We start from the raw sequence: 18411 nt of genomic DNA, 5'->3' as shown, positions 1-18411 counted from the left end.
CTGGATTGGTGCGAGGAGCAGGAACAGGCCGGGCCGGGCTGGCGACGCGCACCACTGGCTTGGTGCGAGGAGCAGGAACAGGCCGGGCCGGGCTGGTGACGCGCACCACTGGATTGGTGCGAGGAGCAGGAACAGGCCGGGCCGGGCTGGCGACGCGCACCACTGGCTTGGTGCGAGGAGCAGGAACGGGTCGGCTCGGGCCGGGCTGGCGACGCGCACCACTGGCTTGGTGCGAGGAGCAGGAACAGGCCGGGCCGGGCTGGAGACGCGCACCACTGGCTTGGTGCGAGGAGCAGGAATGGGTCGGGCCGTACTGGGAACACGCACCACTTCCTTGGTGCGAGGAGCGGGACTGGGTTCCTTTATTAACCCCCGCTCCTTCTGCTGCCTAACCAGCTCCTCTCGCCGTGCCTCTACACCTTCCTTCTGCTCCCTCTGAACCAAAAGCCCCCGTAATCTGGTGGCCTCCTCTCCTAACCAGCAGATCCGCCCTCTCGCGGCCTCCTGCTGCCTCGTCGTCCACACCGTGTGCCCCCCGAAAAAAAAAAATCCACACCGTGTGCCTCTCCACCCTGATCCCTTTCAGGGCCTCCATCTTCCTTGCCAGATCCTCTCTCATCTCCTGCCAAGTCCATCCTCTCTGCTCCTCCTCGGCACACTGCTTGGTCCAGGTCTGGTGGGATCTTCTGTCAAGTTCGTTCATAAACGGGATGGACCAAGGCGCAGCGTGATATGCAAACATGTTTATTTAAACTTAATAAACACTCAACAAAACAATAAACCAACGATACGTGACGGAGTGGAGCAGCTGACCGGTTCCGGACCAGGCACCGGTGGAACGGGCACGGGCCGTGCCGGACTGGACAAACGTACCACTGGTCTGGTGCGAGGAGCAGGCACGGGCCAGACCGGACTGGCGACGCGCACCACTGGCTTGGTGCGAGGAGCAGGAACAGGCCGGGCCGGGCTGGTGACGCGCACCACTGGATTGGTGCGAGGAGCAGGAACAGGCCGGGCCGGGCTGGCGACGCGCACCACTGGCTTGGTGCGAGGAGCAGGAACAGGCCGGGCCGGGCTGGGGACGCGCACCACTGGCCTGGTGCGAGGAGCAGGAACAGGCCGGGCCGGACTGGCGACGCGCACCACTGGCTTGGTGCGAGGAGCAGGAACAGGCCGGGCCGGGCTGGCGACGCGCACCACTGGATTGGTGCGAGGAGCAGGAACAGGCCGGGCCGGGCTGGCGACGCCGCACCACTGGCTTGGTGCGAGGAGCAGGGAACGGGTCGGCTCGGGCCGGGCTGGCGACGCGCACCACTGGCTTGGTGCGAGGAGCAGGAACAGGCCGGGCCGGGCTGGCGACGCGCACCACTGGCTTGGTGCGAGGAGCAGGAATGGGTCGGGCCGTACTGGGAACACGCACCACTTCCTTGGTGCGAGGAGCGGGACTGGGTTCCTTTATTAACCCCCGCTCCTTCTGCTGCCTAACCAGCTCCTCTCGCCGTGCCTCTACACCTTCCTTCTGCTCCCTCTGAACCAAAAGCCCCCGTAATCTGGTGGCCTCCTCTCCTAACCAGCAGATCCGCCCTCTCGCGGCCTCCTGCTGCCTCGTCGTCCACACCGTGTGCCCCCCGAAAAAAAAAAATCCACACCGTGTGCCTCTCCACCCTGATCCCTTTCAGGGCCTCCATCTTCCTTGCCAGATCCTCTCTCATCTCCTGCCAAGTCCATCCTCTCTGCTCCTCCTCGGCACACTGCTTGGTCCAGGTCTGGTGGGATCTTCTGTCAAGTTCGTTCATAAACGGGATGGACCAAGGCGCAGCGTGTTATGCAAACATGTTTATTTAAACTTAATAAACACTCGACAAAACAATAAACCAACGATACGTGACGTCCTAAGGTACACACAACAAACCTCACACGGAACAAGATCCCACAACCCACTAGTGCCAAAAGGCTGCCTAAGTATGGTCCCCAATCAGAGACAACGAGCGACAGCTGCCTCTGATTGGGAACCACACCGGACAACATAGATCTAGACATACTAGACTTTAAACATAGATCTACACCACATAGAAAATACACACCCTGACTCAACAAATAAGAGTCCCCAGAGTCAGGGCGTGACAATAGGTCAACTTTTGGTCCTGTATAGCTCAGTTGGTAGAGCATGGCGCTTGCAACGCCAGGGTTGTGGGTTCGATTACCACGGGGGGCCAGTATGAAAAAGAATGATGCACTCACTAACTGTAAGTCGCTCTGGATAAGAGCATCTGCTAAATGACTAAAATGTAAATGTACTATGGGGGATTGGCATAGGCTAGTGGTTTTGCTGTTCGTTAGGGCTACTCATCTTGTTGGCTGACGAAATGTACAGTACCAGTCAAAAGCTTTGACATACCTACTCATTCAAGGGTTTTTCTTTATTTTTACTATTTTCTACATTGTATAATAATAGTGAACACATCAAAACTATGAAATAACACATATGGAATCATGTAGTAACCAAAAAAGTGTTAAACAAATCAGAATACATTTTATATTTGAGATTCTTCAAATAGCCACCCTTTGCGTTGATGACAGCTTTGCACACTCTTGGCATTTTCTCAACCAGCTTCACCTGGAATGCTTTTCCAACAGTCTTGAAGGAGTTCCCACATATGCTGAGCACTTGTTGGCTACTTTTCCTTCACTCTGCCGTCTGACTAATCCCAAACCATCTCAATTGGGTTGAGGTCAGGGGATTGTGGAGGCCAGGTCATCTGATGCAGCATTCCCACACTCTCCTTCTTGGTAAAATAGCCCTTACACAGCCTGGAGGTGGGTTGGGTCATTGTCCTGTTGAAAAACAAATGATAGTCCCACTAAGCCCAAACCAGATGGGATGGCGTATCGCTGCAGAATGCTGTGGTAGCCATGCTGGTTAAGTGTGCCTTGAATTCGAAATAAATCACAGAGAGTGTCACCAGCAAAGCACCCCCACACCATAACACCTCCTCCTCCATGCTTTACGATGGGAACTACACATGCGGAGATCATCCGTTCACCCACATCGCGTCTCACAAAGACACGGTGGTTTGAACCAAAAATCTCCAATTTGGACTCCGGACCAAAGGACACATTTCCACCGGTCTAATGTCCATTGCTCGTGTTTCTTGGCCCAAGCAGGTCTCTTCTTATTATTGGTGTCCTTTAGTAGTGTTTCTTTTGCAGCAATTCGACCATGAAGGCCTGATTCACACAGTCCCCTCTGAACAGTTGATGTTGAGATGTGTCTGTTACTTGAACTCTGTGAAGCATTTATTTGGGCTGCAATTTCTGAGGCTGGTAACTCTAATGAACTTATCCTCTGCAGCGGAGGTAACTCTGGGTCTTCCATTCCTGTGGCGGTCCTCATGAGAGCCAGTTTCATCATAGTGCTTGATGGTTTTTGCGACTGCACTTGAAGAAATTGAAATGTTACGTATTGACTGACCTTCATGTCTTAAAGTAATGATGGACTGTCATTTCTCTTTGCTTATTTGAGCTGTTCTTGCCATAATATGAACTTGGTCTTTTACCACATAGGGCTATCTTCTGTATACGCACCCTCCCTTGTCACAACACAACTGATTGGCTCAAATGCATTTAGAAGGAAATCAATTCCACAAATTAACTTTTAAGAAGGCACACCTGTTAATTGAAATGCATTCCAGGTGACTACCTCATGAAGCTGGTTGAGAGAATGCCAAGAGTGTGCAAAGCTGTCAATCAAGGCAAAGGATGGCTATTTGAAGAATCTCAAATATAAAATATATTTGTATTTGTTTAACACTTTTTTGGTTACTACATGATTCCATATGTGTTATTTCATAGTTTTGAATTCTTCACTATTATTCTACAATGTAAAAAATAGTAAAAATAAAGAAAAACCCTTGAATGAGTAGGTGTGTCCAACCTTTTGACTGGAAGTGTAAATGTGGACCGTTCTTCCAATATCTTCAATATGCGCCTCGGAATTGGATAAGGACGCGCGCAGTTGCGTCCCCGATGTGTCTGTCTTCACTTGTAGCCTGTGAAAAAAGACCCAATCACGTGACAGAGAGCCATGTGAGTGCTGGGAGAAGGGAATTATAATTATTATATTCAGCCCAAGGGCACAACGGCCACTGGCTGCCAAAGGCATGGATTTTTTTAGGGGGCATTATGGCCCACAAAGGGGATGCCACCGGGACATTCGAGGCATTATCAAGTGCTTGTCAAATTGTGAATGAGAGACTGATGAAGTGTGTACAACCTGCGCAAAAAACAAAGCAGAGCTCATGCCTTTCATGCAACTTTTTTCAAATCCTCATTGAAGCCGCATCAAGCATCCTTAGAATATATAAAAAATCAAATATCCTTTCTATTTTATTCAACTATGTTCAATTGTAATGCCACGGAATTCTAAGCAAATCTTGTCTGCTAAATGAGTGTAACTCACAGCCATATGGCATAGCCAGATCAGGGCCTAACATAAGGACAACTCAGAGTATGCTATTCTGTTCTTCTGAAATAGACTACATTTTCTACAAATCATGTTTCTTTAGACCTGTCTAAAATAAATAATGGATTTATTGTGATGGTGTAGGCTATATTACATGGATTTATTCGACTTTTAAAAATGTTGATGTTGCAAAGGTCTACATCAGTGGCTTGTAGGCTATGCGTGGAAGCCAGCAGATGCTAAATGTGTTTATGTTAATTAATGTTCAATTACCGTGAGACCGGCAGTTATTTGCTTGACAATCACCGGCTGACAAAATTTCATGACCACCACAGCCCTAGTTGGAATAATATTGTGATATTGTGAAAATTATGATAATGCCTTTTTAATGTAAGAGCTATTTGAAAAGACTGCCTGAAATGTCAGCCTTTTTTGGTGGGATAGTGTTTTGGCCTGTCTCCTGCCTGTTTACATCACCAGGCGGTAAATTAGTTAATAGACCAATAACAGCTAGTTTTCAGTTTTCCCCTCCCCACTCAGACCAGTCCCAGACAGTCCTAGCAAAATTCTTGCTTGAGAAATGTCTCTTTGCTAAAAAGCTATTTTAATTGAAAACAATCACAGTAAGGTACTTTATTGTTACTCAGAAATGATTTTATATTGAGATAAAAATGGCTGCATTGGCCTTATGCATCTCCCCAGTCCCATGTATTCCTTTTGTCATACTGTAGGATGGGGTGATAGGATGACGGGGTGATGATTTCCACGTCATTGTAATCTGTCTTCGGTTAGCAGTGGCATGAGCTCCTAATAGAGACAGAGGCTGAGATCCTGGCTGAATCAATGACCAGCAGAGGAAAGTGATAATTGGCTTTGAGTATTGATGTGTTGTGTGCATTAGAGTTAGGGACGTGTGACAGGGAAATTAGGACAGAACACACATGAAAACGCACGCTCTTGCTGTCACATACAAATACACACTTTGGCATGTGCGCACACACACACACACACACACACAAACACACAGTCACACACACAAACGTACGTATGCAAGCGAGTATACACACACACACACACACACACACACACACACACACACAAATAAACACAAAATAATCTTCAGAACTCTCTGCTGCACAGAGAAACACCATAATCACAGCATAGACTCAAAAAGCTGAATCATTCCCACCCTCACACCTATTCTATGTGACAAGGTGAGAGCCCCTTGAGAGCAACACTACGACCAGTCCTGAGAGGCACAGCGTTCTGAATGAAGGGAGCAGAGCACACTCTGTTAGCCTGTTATTGACAGACCCTTAAGGTCAGGAAGTTAGAGGGGGCCAAGGAGTGTCAGGGTGATAGGCCCTTCCAAACTAAGTGGGGGTATGTACATTCTGGCCCACTTACAGAGGAGCTATGGGTTTCATTACTGACATCATAAAGCTTTACAGTAATACTATAAATATAGTGTAACAACTTTATTGATATCGAGATCTACTGTCATAATAACATTCCTTATAATAATAATAATATGCCATTTAGCAGACGCTTTTATCCAAAGCGACTTACAGTCATGCGTGCATACATTATTATTTTTTGGTGTATGGGTGGTCCCGGGGATCGAACCCACTACCTTGGCGTTACAAGCGCCGTGCTCTACCAGCTGAGCTACAGAGGACCACATTCCTTAACTGACATGAAAATGTTGTACAAAAGAACAGTGGTTTTCCCTGTCGACTTCATAAAGGTTTCCAGTATAACAACTGTATTTATATAGAGGTCTATAAAAGCGCCATAAAAGTACCATGTAACTGATATTTATTGCCATAAAAGTACATTTTCACGTTAACTAACATTTCAGAACCTCTCACAACTTGAGCACTTCACTGTAAAAGCCTTCCACTGATGTTCCGGATTACGCGGTGCCAAGAAAACAAGGGCAGAAATGAATTGGCAAGCCTTCACATATTTTTTTTTTCCAGAGTAGCTAACATAAAGAGGGAAACCTGTTGAGGTTTAAATCGGTCACTCCCTTCTTTCTGCACTACCCGTCCTCTGCCTCACTCCTCCCCTTCTTGTTCCCTCACTCCTCCCCTTCTTGTTCCCTCACTCCTCCCCTTCTTTTCCTTGTTCCCTCACTCTCAACCACCCACTGTGAGGGTAAACAGGCCAGGTGTTTCTGTAAGTTAACACCAGTAAAGGTCTCCCCCTCTCTGGCTCTGGTCCAACCGGAGTGTCAGCTCCCAGTTCCTAGTTCCTAGTTATTATTATGACATGAAGTGAAAAAAAAAAGGAAGTGTTCTAATCTAATTAGGACCTAACCCAGCCTCTGTCAATGGACCTGTACTGAACTACGGGATATTTCAGATAACCCATCTTACTTTCAACATCTCCTAAAAATCTCCATCTGTCAGACAACCCCCACAGTACATGTGAGAGTTTGAAGAGAGATAGCTGGACAGAGATAGAGGTGAAGAGAGAGAGAGAGAGAGAGAGAGAGAGAGAGAGAGAGAGAGAGAGAGAGAGAGAGAGAAAGAGAGAGAGAGGAGAAGATGAGTGCCGGCTAAAAATATCTTCCCCAATCCCTTCACATAGCTGTGCTCTGTAAATAGGGTTCAATGCAATCTGTCAGTGTGCCCATCTCTGGGCACTTTTTAGGGAGACAATGCCACCTCATCCATTACACGAGCCACAGCTCACTGGCTCCCTCCCTGGCACTGCCACATGCACACCCTGGCACATACACAGACACAGACACACACAGACACATTCACACACAGACAGACACACACACACACACACAGACAGACACACACACACACACACACAGAGACAGACACACACACACACAGAGAGAGAGACACATACACACACACACACACACACACACAGGAAAGGAAACAAGCTTACAGGTAGATACTGAATGCTTGTGTGTAGGTGGACACACACAACGGGGAGAACAGAAATACAGACAACAACGTAAACAAACTCACACAGTCTCAATGCAGTGTGAGATGTAGAGGGGAACACCATAAGTGTGGAATTTCAGACACACACTCCCACATAAAGACCTGAGTGTGTATGTTATGTGGTATGAAGGCCTGAATTGACAAACTGCCCACACACAGAGGTTCACTGCAATGTATAAAGCCAACAGTTACCCTTTTCCCTGTACTGTCACCTCTACCTACTCTGTGCCAGGCTTCCCAGTAGATATTTGCTGATTGTGTGTGTGTTTGTTTGTGTGTGTATATGTGTGCGTGCATGCATGCGTGAGTGCATGTGTGTGTGTATGTGCATGAGTAGCATGAGTGTGTGTGCGTGCGTGAGTAGCGTGTGTGTGTGTGTGTGCATGTGTGTGTGTGTGTGTTTCGTTCATGCCTGGAGGGCTAACAGAGATCCCCAACAGCTGCTAATCACAACTGTTTTCACAGAGACTGGCAGAGTGGGGGAAGGGGAGAACGAAGGAGAGAGTGAGAGACAGAGAGGAAGTAGGAATAATGAGTGAAGGGGGGAGGGAAAGGGTGAGTCAGAAAATAAAAAGAGGTTGTATTAAATGGAGGATGGAGAGAGGGAACAGATAAAAAAGAAGAACATGTGTAAGATCCTCAGGAAAGGTCATGCTGGGTATCACAGAGAAAGAACACCAAAATGATTCCACATTTATGCTCTTGGATTTCAACATAACATAGCCTGTAGCAAAAACAATCCCTGACTGTAATTAAATTATTTCAGAGAAAATCACATACTTGACTTCATAATATATTTAATTGTATTTAAACTAATTAACAAATAGCTGGACTGGTAGTCTGCTTCCTGCAATTCCCTGGAGGGGGGGAGATAAGAGGCAGGTTAGCAGCCTGTTCACACTCTCAACCATGCCCGTTCCCCAAATGGCACCCTATTCCCTATATAGTGCACTACTTTTGACCATAGCCCTCTGGCCTTATATAGTGAATAATGTGCCATTTGGGACACAGTCAATGTGGGAACTGTTGAACAGTAATGACTAGAGTGTATCATAATCAGGCAGCAGTTATTCTAATCATGGTGTAAGTAATGATTGAGTGTGCTTAACTCCAGTTAGATAGGTATTAACCCCCCTTACAGGGGATGAGTGGAGGCCTACCAATCAACCAGGAGGAACAAGAAGGGTTAGGAGACAGGAACCCAGAACCCTCAACACTTCTCAACCGCAACAACGCACTGGACTGATTGGGTTCCTATTCTAAGCCACTAAGCTAGTACAGAAACGCACACACACACACACACACACACACACACACACACACACACACACACACACACACACACACACACACACACAGACAGACAGACACACAACCTTATGTGCATGCACACACACAAACACACACACATACACTGAGTGTACAAAATATTAGGAACACCTTCCAAATATTGAGTGGCACCCCCATTTGCCGTCAGAACAGTCTCAATTTGGTTGGATGTCCTTTGGTTGATGGACCATTCTTGATACACACTGGAAACTGTTGAGTGTGAAAAACCCAGCATTGTTGCAGTTCTTGACACACAAACTGGTGCGCCTGGCACCTAGTACCATACCACATTCAAAGGCACTTAAATATTTTGTCTTGCCCATTCACCCTCTGAATGGCACAGATAAACAATCCATGTATCAATTGATTGAAGAAGATTTAACAGGTGACATCAATAAGGGATCATAGCTTTCACCTGGATTCACCTGGTCAGTCTATTAAATGAAAGAGCAGGTGTTCATAATGTTTTGTACACTCAGTGCACACACACACACACACACACACACACACACACACAAACACAAATGTACAATCACATATGCAATCATACACACTCACTTATACACACAAATAAATTGATTACATGTAACTCTTTGAAAGACACACATATACACACCATGACCATACAGGTGCACTCTAATTACAAACAAACACACACACACACACACACACACACACACACACACACACACACTGACACACACTGACACACACTGACACACACACTGACAAGCTGTACCCCCGCACATTGACTCGGTACCGGTACCCCCTGTATATAGCCTTGTTATTGTTATTTCATTGTGTTACTTTTTATTATTTTTTACCTTAGTTTATTTAGTAAATATTTTCTTAACTCTTTCTTGAACTGCATTGTTGGTTAAGGGCTTGTAAGTAAGCATTTCATGATAAGGTCTACACCTGTTGTATTCGGCGCATGTGACAAATACAATTTCATTTGATTTGACACACACACACACACAAACTGACACACACACACACCCACACCACCAGGGAGCACCACACTGTTGAAATTAATGGGGAACAGCATTGTAAATCCATCATTGAGTGATTTTAAAGAGTGTGTGTCCCAGCTGTACTAGTCCAATGATGAGGACAGCCGCTGTGGACACAATCTAAGGCCCACCACCACTGTTACTTATCATAGACTATGTGTGTACATCTGACCACATGCAACAACTCATCATCAAACTAACTCACACACACAACCAATAAAGAATAGTCACTACCATCTAGGCCTAGTGTGTATTAATACAAATGTTTACATTATTAGTGATGTATTTTTGTACTTAATTTCCACAGTGTCCCCTGTTGCCTTCTCTCACTGTGTCCACACTATCAGATAGCCTTTGTGTTGAAAATAAACCTCCTCTCACAGCCATGCTATTTCTGCTTTCCAAAGTAAAGCAGTGATTAACAGGCAAAAACAGAACTCTCTCTCTCTCTCTCTCTCTCTCTCTCTCTCTCTCTCTCTCTCTCTCTCTCTCTCTCTCTCTCTCTCTCTCTCTCTCTCTCTCTCTCTCTCTCTCTCTCTCTCTCTCTCTCTCTCTCTCTCTCTCTCTCTCTCTCTCTCTCTCTCTCTCTGATGGAATACTATTTACTGTTGTCACCTGACATTTGCATCATTGGCAGTCCCAATGTTAACAACATTCAATAAGTTACTTGTTACGTACACACAGACACACACACCCATTAAACTGACATCACTGAGACCTCTCCCTTTGAGTCACTGTCTAACACTCATCTGTTTTGGTCTGTTAACATTGAGGACAGCCTATCCTTTCCTTACAAACTCTCCAGACCAGTTTGAGTCTTCAGCAATCGTTCCATTGTGTTCTGGAGACAGTACAGCGAGAGAGAGGGTAAATGGAAGCTATACCTACATAGAGCCATATAACATTAAACAACACAGTATGTTGTATCCTAAGTGGAGTGGCTCCAGCTATAGCTGAGGGTACAATAGGTTGAAGAGTTACTCATAGCGCTCTCTCTCCTCTCTTCGCTCTTTTACAAGCTCTCAACTGACACCTCCTCACCTTTAACAAACACAAGGCACATACAAGCATCAACCTGTGATACAAACACCACTTATAGACAGCCTGACACTAACAATGGCAGGCAATAAAAGTTGCTCTGAAAGCTCAACTTAACACCGCAGTGCAGAGTGTGAGACTCTGAGGCAGGCAGGCAGGCAGCCACCCAGACCAGCCAGGAGACCAAACAGCAGAAAAAGTTCACCCACCGCTCTCTCTCTCTCTCCTTCTCCCTCTCTCTCTCCTTCGCTCGTCGCGACTTTTGCAGGAGTCCGATTAGAATCACCGCGGCCCGGATCCCAGCCTTTTTAGAGTGGACCCTCGGAGGAGCGGGCTCGGGAGAGGAGCCTGACATGGTGTGTGGTTGTGGTTCTGGATCCAGACTGGGTTGTGCTCTAGTCCCTGATGGGCTAGTCCTGGTCCTAACGGACCACACGGTACAGCAGCACTGCCACACACAACCTCACCGGCACAGGCAGACTGACTGTATCTCTGCATCTCTGTCTACCTATTTCTTTCTCATGCGCTCTCCCTCTCCCTGACTCGCTCCCTCCTTCCCGGCTCTCTATCCCTGCCCACCTCAGCCTGATAGGCAGGGCTTATTGTAGGTTCTGCCCCTTTCTCCTCCTTCTCCCTCACTCTCTGTGTGCTTTTAGAGTCTTGACTGTTTTCACTTGCACATTACTGCTTTGTGCTATTTGAGATTACTGCTATGTGCTATTCCTGCTTTGTGCTATTTGAGATTACTGCTATGTGCTATTTGCCATACTGTATATAACGTATGGCTAATGGCTTCTCATTTTGCCGTCCTTGTTTCCTATCTAATCTCCTCTGTGACCTTGTTCCATTTCACCTCTGTGTTTTTTCACCCGCTCTCTCTCTTTGTGAAATCTCAATTTAAACAGCATATCAGAAGCCTTCTGCGGTTGCCAAGAACATTTGAATTGAAGTGTAACTGCACAGAACAAATAGAAGATAGGCTTAGAGAAAGAAGAAACCAAATGCTAGTAACATCAATCCCTCCATCTCTCCCTCTATCTCTCCCTCCATCTCTCCCTCCATCTCTCCCTCCATCTCTCCCTCCATCTCTCTCTCCATCTCTCCCTCCATCTCTCCCTCCATCTCTCCCTCCATCTCTCCCTCCATCTCTCCCTCCATCTCTCCCTCCATCTCTCTCTCTCTCCATTTCTCTCTCCTCATCTCCCTCAATTTCCCTCTCCCTCCACCTCTTTCTCTCACTCTCTCCATCTCTCCATCTCTCTCTCTTTCCTCCTTTCTCTCTCTCTCCCTCCATGCATCCCTCTCTCCCTCCCTCAATTTCTCTCCCTCCCTCCATCTCTCTTCCTCTCTCTTCCCTCCATCTCTGTCTGAGGCCAGCTGATGCTCTAGCTCCGCCCCAAAGCTTGGCAAACACGAGTCACCATCATTCTTTCCCAGAACCCACTGCAGCCAGCGAGACTTTATTTTCTGTTCTCCCTCCCTCCATCTCTGTCTGTCCTTCCGTCTCCTCCTTTGGCCACCTGTTTGCTTGTCATCTCCTCTCTGTTTGACAGCTCAATGACTTCCATGAATGGTGGTGTTTCTCTCCCCCCTCTCCTCCTATTGTCTGCCGTCTCTCCGGTACAGTACAGTGTGCACTCTTGCCCTGCACTCTCAAAGACCCTCCTGGATGGACAAAGGCTCTCTGTGTCTGTCTGGCTGTCTGTGAACTTGCAGGTGTCTTCACAGGCTCAACAGTGGAGGGTCCTTAGACACATGTATGTGGACAACACATCATGAGAGCCTATAGACATGATAAGGTAAATGGATAATAGTGTGTGGGAGGTTATGGTATGATAATGCCTGTCCGTTGATATGTATTCTGTTTGTGGGAATGGATGTTTGTTACTATTTGTGGAATAGCTCTTATAACAAGTGATGATATCCTGTATTGTTGATGAATATAACAACTTTCCCATCCCTACAATTATATATATATTTTTTTATTTTTTTGGAAATACGAGTGATGCTCTGTAGCTCAATTGTTAGAGCATGGAGTTTGCAAAGCCAGGGTAATGGGTTCGATTCCCAGGACCACCTCTACGAAAAATGTATGCACACATGACTGTAAGTCGCTGTAAAAGTGTCTGCTAAATGGCATATTAATATTATTATTAATAATTGATTTATAATAGTTCTGATATTTGCCCTGCCTCTACAATCTCCCTTGGAAATCAGGGCCTCATCCGGTATTCACCCTCGTTAAGCCTCAATACAGCAATGAGGGGCTTTCAACCATTAACTCTCTTTCCACAGAAAGTCATTTCAGACAGAGAATCTGTCAAACCAGCACCAACAAGGTGCGGCTGGCTTCCGGGTTAAGCGAGCAGTGTGTCAAGAAGCAGTGCGGATTGGCAAGGTCGTGTTTCGGAGGAGACATGGCTCTTGACCTTCGCCTCTCCCGAGTCCATACGGGAGTTGCAGCGATGAGACAAGACTGTAACTACCAATTGGATATCACGAAACTGGGAAGAAAAAGGGGTAAAATAAATAAATAATAAAAAACAATACAACCAGAACCAACAAAGGTAACAACAAAAAAGGTAGAGGTGCTAGATCCATCTGCATAGCATCTCCAGTGTTCTATCTATGTCATGGTAACGTTGGGCCAAGCCCTAATCTGCCTATCGGACACCTTTCCCCTGGCAACCCCAGTGAGACTTCGGAGACCGGAGGAGAGGAGGGAAATTATTTTGTTGTTGCTGCTCAATTAAGTTAATGACCACTTTTTAGGGATTATGACAAGATTGATGAGATGTGTGGTTGAGTAGCACATAGCCATAATAGTATCTGAATCCTGTGAAGGTAAAGTAACTATTTTAGATTGTACCCAATGATACCCAATTAACTACCAATGTTTATTGACTTTCATGTGCTTTATTACATGTTAGAGACTCATCTGTCTGTAGAGCTGATCAGGGATCTGTATCCCAGCTGAGGATTCTCCAAGCCTCCCCTGTGTTTGCGTGAGTGTGTGTGCATGCATGTGTGTGTGTGTATCCGCGTGCAGATGTGTGTGTGTCAGTGAGGCTCTGGGGTGACAGCGAGAGAGATAAACAAGCTCTCACTCCTCCCACCCAACTGGAGAGCCAGGTTCCACAGGGGCTTCTGTAAACACATGAATACACACACTTCACACCTCAGCCCTCCCAATCCCTCCTCCTCTCCCAGTCCCACCCTGAGTCCTCTCCTCCTCTGCCCCACCACTGCTGCTCTCCTGTGGGGTAGATCATTTCATGCGCCTCCTCCACCGCGTTGGATCACTCTTGGCTTGTGTGCTTGTACGTCAGCAGGTGGGAAATGGGACGCCTGTATCCCAGGCTGTCAAACAACCAGAAGCAGCTGTGACAGCCACCGTTCCTGTCTGATACACACACATAGAGACTGACACACAAGCATACACGCACATACTAAGCACTCATCCCAAGGGTGGACTCACACACACCCACGCACACATTTCCCCAGTGTGGAACAAATGAAAATACATCACTCTGCCACCCTGGCACACTTTGCCGTCGTCACAAACAAACAGCAGTGCTTAAAAGAGACTGCAATGCCAACCAACCACTCCAGTCATCCTACCACCTCACTACACACGTCACAGTGTCACACAAACGCCAAATCAAATCAAATTGTATTCATCACATGCTTCATAAACAACATGTGTGGACTAACAGTGAAATGCTTACTTTACCACCAACTGTGGCTCATAAACAAAGAGATGCCACTATCACTACGCCATCTCATCGTCCTCGCCACCCAGCGTAGAAGCACACACACACACGTACACACACCACTGATCCCGCACCAAGAATTTGGCATATGGGAGAGATGACCTTCACAGCCGGTGCAGAGGAACACCCATCTCTGTGGACTACAAACGAGTGCTTTGCTTATACACAACTCAGCACTTTCCCTCTCTCCTCACCCCTCCTCCACCTGCTGCTCCCTCGCTCCCTCGCTCCCCCACTCTCTCTTCATCTCACACTTCTAGTGTAACAACTCCTGTCACGAGACAGCCACGGCCTCTCAAGAACGGGAGCAAACCAAATGATAAAAGATGACACACTCTCTCTCTCTCACACACACGCACGCACACACAAACACAACCCCTCGGACAAGGTGACTGCGGCCATGGGCCTGTAGGATTTAATGACCAACGGTCATTGCCAAACTAAACTCACATGCCCAAAATAGCGGCGGACCGCACATGGCAAACATGTGGCTCTGGAGCCCGGCCCATTCAAGGAGTTCCTTCCTCCCTCCAACCCTATCAGCACTGGTGCCAGGATCTTTACAGCTCCACAAACACACATTCCTACTGCCATAAAGTCACTTAAGGAAACATGTTTGTCTCACGCACACATGCGTGAACGCACACACATGCGTGAACACAGAAACTGACACACACGCACGCACGCACACACACTGATACAAACACAGGCTTTAATGAGACCTATGCAGTAACAGACTAGCGACATCAATGATACACACAAACACACAAACACACACGTGTGAACACACATATACACAGAAACATGCAAACACACACATGCATGCAAGCACACACACACACCCTCTCCCCCTTACACTCCTCTATTCATTAATTTCTCTGGGTACAGTATCTGCTGCAACTCTGGGTCTGTGTGTACTGTCTAGGTCCATGTTGTTAGTGACCTCTATTGTAGTCCTAGCTAGCTAGCTAGCTCATTGAGATGCGGCTAGCTTCTCATTGAGATGTGGCTAGCTAGTTTATTGAGAAATTAGCCCTAGACTAGTGCCCCACCCTGCCCGCTCCTCTCCTAATGTGTGATAGCAGTTGTATGGCTGTGACAATATATCTAATGTTGACAGAGCTCTTACATAACACTTACATATATACATAATAATAATAATAATATGCCATTTAGCAGACGCTTTTATCCAAAGCGACTTACAGTCGTGCGTGCATACATTTTTTGTGTATGGGTGGTCCCGGGGATCGAACCCACTACCTTGGCGTTACAAGCGCCGTGCTCTACCAGCTGAGCTACAGAGGACCACATAATACAGCATGATAAATAACATACTGTAAATAATCGTCAGAAATATATCACAACCTGGGGAGTCAATATACTGTATTATGAAATGGTTACAGTGTAGTTACGACCACGTTTTGCATTCCAGCCATAATGTTATTGAGCACAACATCAATGCTAGCCTTTGTGTTACTGAAAAATGACCAAATCAAGCCAGCGCTTGATGGTTTTTGCGACTGCACTTGAAGAAACTTTCAAAGTTTTTGAAATGTTCCGTATTGGCTGACCTTCATGTCTTAAAGTAATGATGGACTGTCATTTCTCTTTGCTTATTTGAGCTGTTCTTGCCATAATATGGCATTTTGCCAAATAGGGCTATCTTCTGTATACCCCCCCTACCTTGTCACAACACAACTGATTAGCTCAAATGCATTAAGAAGGAAATAAATTCCCCAAATTAACTTTTAAGAAGGCACACCTGCTAATTGAAATGCATTTCAGGTGACTACCTCATGAAAATGGTTGAGAGAATGCTAAGAGTGTGCAAAGCTGTCATCAAGGCAAAGGGTGGCTATTTCCATGGGCTCCCGAGTGGCGCAGCGGTCTAAGGCACTGATTTGTTTAATACTTTTTTGGTTACTACATGATTCCATATGTGTTATTTCATAGTTTTGATGTCTTCACTATTATTCTACAATGTAGAAGATAGTAAAAATAAAGAAAAACCCTTGAATGAGTAGGTGTCCAAACCTTTGACTTGTACTAGGATGTAGCCCACTGTCATACAGTATCTCATAATGTAAACACTAAGTTATCATGAAAGGGAATGCAACAGGGTTCATGCAATATTATAATGGACATTATAAACTTCGTTGTTCAAGCCCTGAATGCTGATTGGCTAAAAGGCGTGGTATATCAGACTGTATACCATAGGTATGACAAAATATTCATTTTTAATCTTCTAATTATGTTGGTGACCAGTTTATAATAGCAATAAGGCACCTCTGGGGTCTGTGGTATACAGTATGGCCAATATACCATGGCTAAGGGCTGTATCTAGGCACTCTGCGTTGTGTCGTGCTTAAGAACAGCCCTTAGCCATGGTATATTGGCCATTTTCCACACCTCCTCGGGCATATTGCTTTATTATGAGATACAGATACAGTACATCTTGAAATCATATCAACAATACTACATGCAAATTTAATAGCATGATGTTATGACTGTAATAACATCAATTCTACTATGTAAGGGCATATTGTTGTGTCAAATGGAACACAAATTGTTAATTGAAACACACATTATAAAATACAATGAAGAGATATAGAGTCTCTACAATCCAATTCCTAGAGATTTTGCCCTCAGGCTGAGCTGTTCATTAATTCCGCTCTAGTGAATGGGACACACTGTGGCAACGACTTGGCCCTCTGAACATACTGTAGTCCTGCCCTGTGACCATGTCATTACTATGGCTTCAGCCCTCTCTCCTTTGTTCTTAACTGACTTGGCTAGTTAAATAAAGGTTAAATACATTTTTATAAAAAATAAAATAATCTCTCGCTCTCTCTACCTTTCCATCTCTCCCTCCCCATCTCTCTTTCTCTCGCTCTTTCTGCCTCTATCTTTCCATCTCTCCCCCTCATCTTTTTCTGTTTATTTCTCCCTGTCTCCTTCCTCCCTCTCGCCATCATTCCTCATAGAGAGGGATGAGGCCCAGAGAGCCAGGGGCCGCTGAGTCCGCCAAACAAGACACCATGTGTTTGTCAAGAAGCGACAGATGGCAAAGGAGGAGAGAGGGAGGAGAGGACAAATAAGCAATAGATGTAGCAGCTCCGGAACATTCAATTGGGGGAACCAAGTGCCAACAGAGTCAATTTCAGTCCCAGAGAAGGGTAAGGTGACTTAGGCAGGTCGTTTCCCCATCACCCAATGCCTTTCCAGTGTCTTTGAGTGCCACAAACTCAGAGTGTTGTCATTATTTGCTTGATGGGAGGACTGTGTTCTTGCCCCAATGTTACCTGAGGCTCTGAACAGCTCCGGTGCCGGCTGTGAGTAACACTGGCTCTGCTAAGCTAGGGGACGCCCTCAAGGTACTTTCTACAGCTAAAATGCCAGGCACAGAGGCCACACACACACACACTAATACACACAAACATACAGTACATGCATGCAGATACAAGCATGCACGCAGGCAGGTGTGTGCACCCACAAACACAAACACACGACTTCCTCCTGGGCCCAAGCCAAGGGATATAAGAGCAATAAACAAAAGAGTAAGTAGCCATAAAGCTGTCGGGTGGCCGTGAGGAGCCTCTGAGGACTGTGTGTTCTCTCCTCTTTCTCTCTCTCTCTCCATTCTCCTCTCTCTCTTTCTCTCTCTCTCTCTCCCTCTGTTCTCACTTTCCCCTCTCGCCGATGTCTCTCTCTCTCAGTTCTGCTCTGAATCTCAAAGGGCCGTTGGCTGGCTGGCACCACTTCATCACTCTCCCACAGTGCCTCACCTAATCGCCTCTCCTCACCTCAGCCCAGACAACCATTAGGAA

At 46.2% G+C, this 18411-nt stretch overlaps 1 protein-coding gene across 5 annotated transcripts in view; it reads right to left on the bottom strand.

The window, feature by feature from the left end:
• The window catches only part of LOC121563328 (rap1 GTPase-activating protein 2), a 97582-nt gene that overhangs the window by 52537 nt on the left and 26634 nt on the right, over nucleotides 1-18411 (bottom strand). For 2 of the 5 annotated variants that reach the window (XM_041875273.2, XM_041875277.2), the window contains exon 1: nucleotides 11021-11308. The exons of the other annotated variants lie outside the window; for them this stretch is intronic. In XM_041875273.2, coding sequence (XP_041731207.1) covers nucleotides 11021-11166 — 146 coding nt within the window. In that variant the 5' untranslated portion in view covers nucleotides 11167-11308. Of the gene's footprint in view, nucleotides 1-11020; nucleotides 11309-18411 lie in introns of those variants that run through there. 5 annotated transcript variants of the gene reach the window in all.

Source organism: Coregonus clupeaformis, chromosome 5 (assembly GCF_020615455.1).
Source record: "Coregonus clupeaformis isolate EN_2021a chromosome 5, ASM2061545v1, whole genome shotgun sequence".
Classification (NCBI taxonomy): Eukaryota; Metazoa; Chordata; class Actinopteri; order Salmoniformes; family Salmonidae; genus Coregonus; species Coregonus clupeaformis.
Note: the sequence above shows the minus strand (reverse complement) of the source record. Positions and strands in the feature narration are given on the sequence as shown.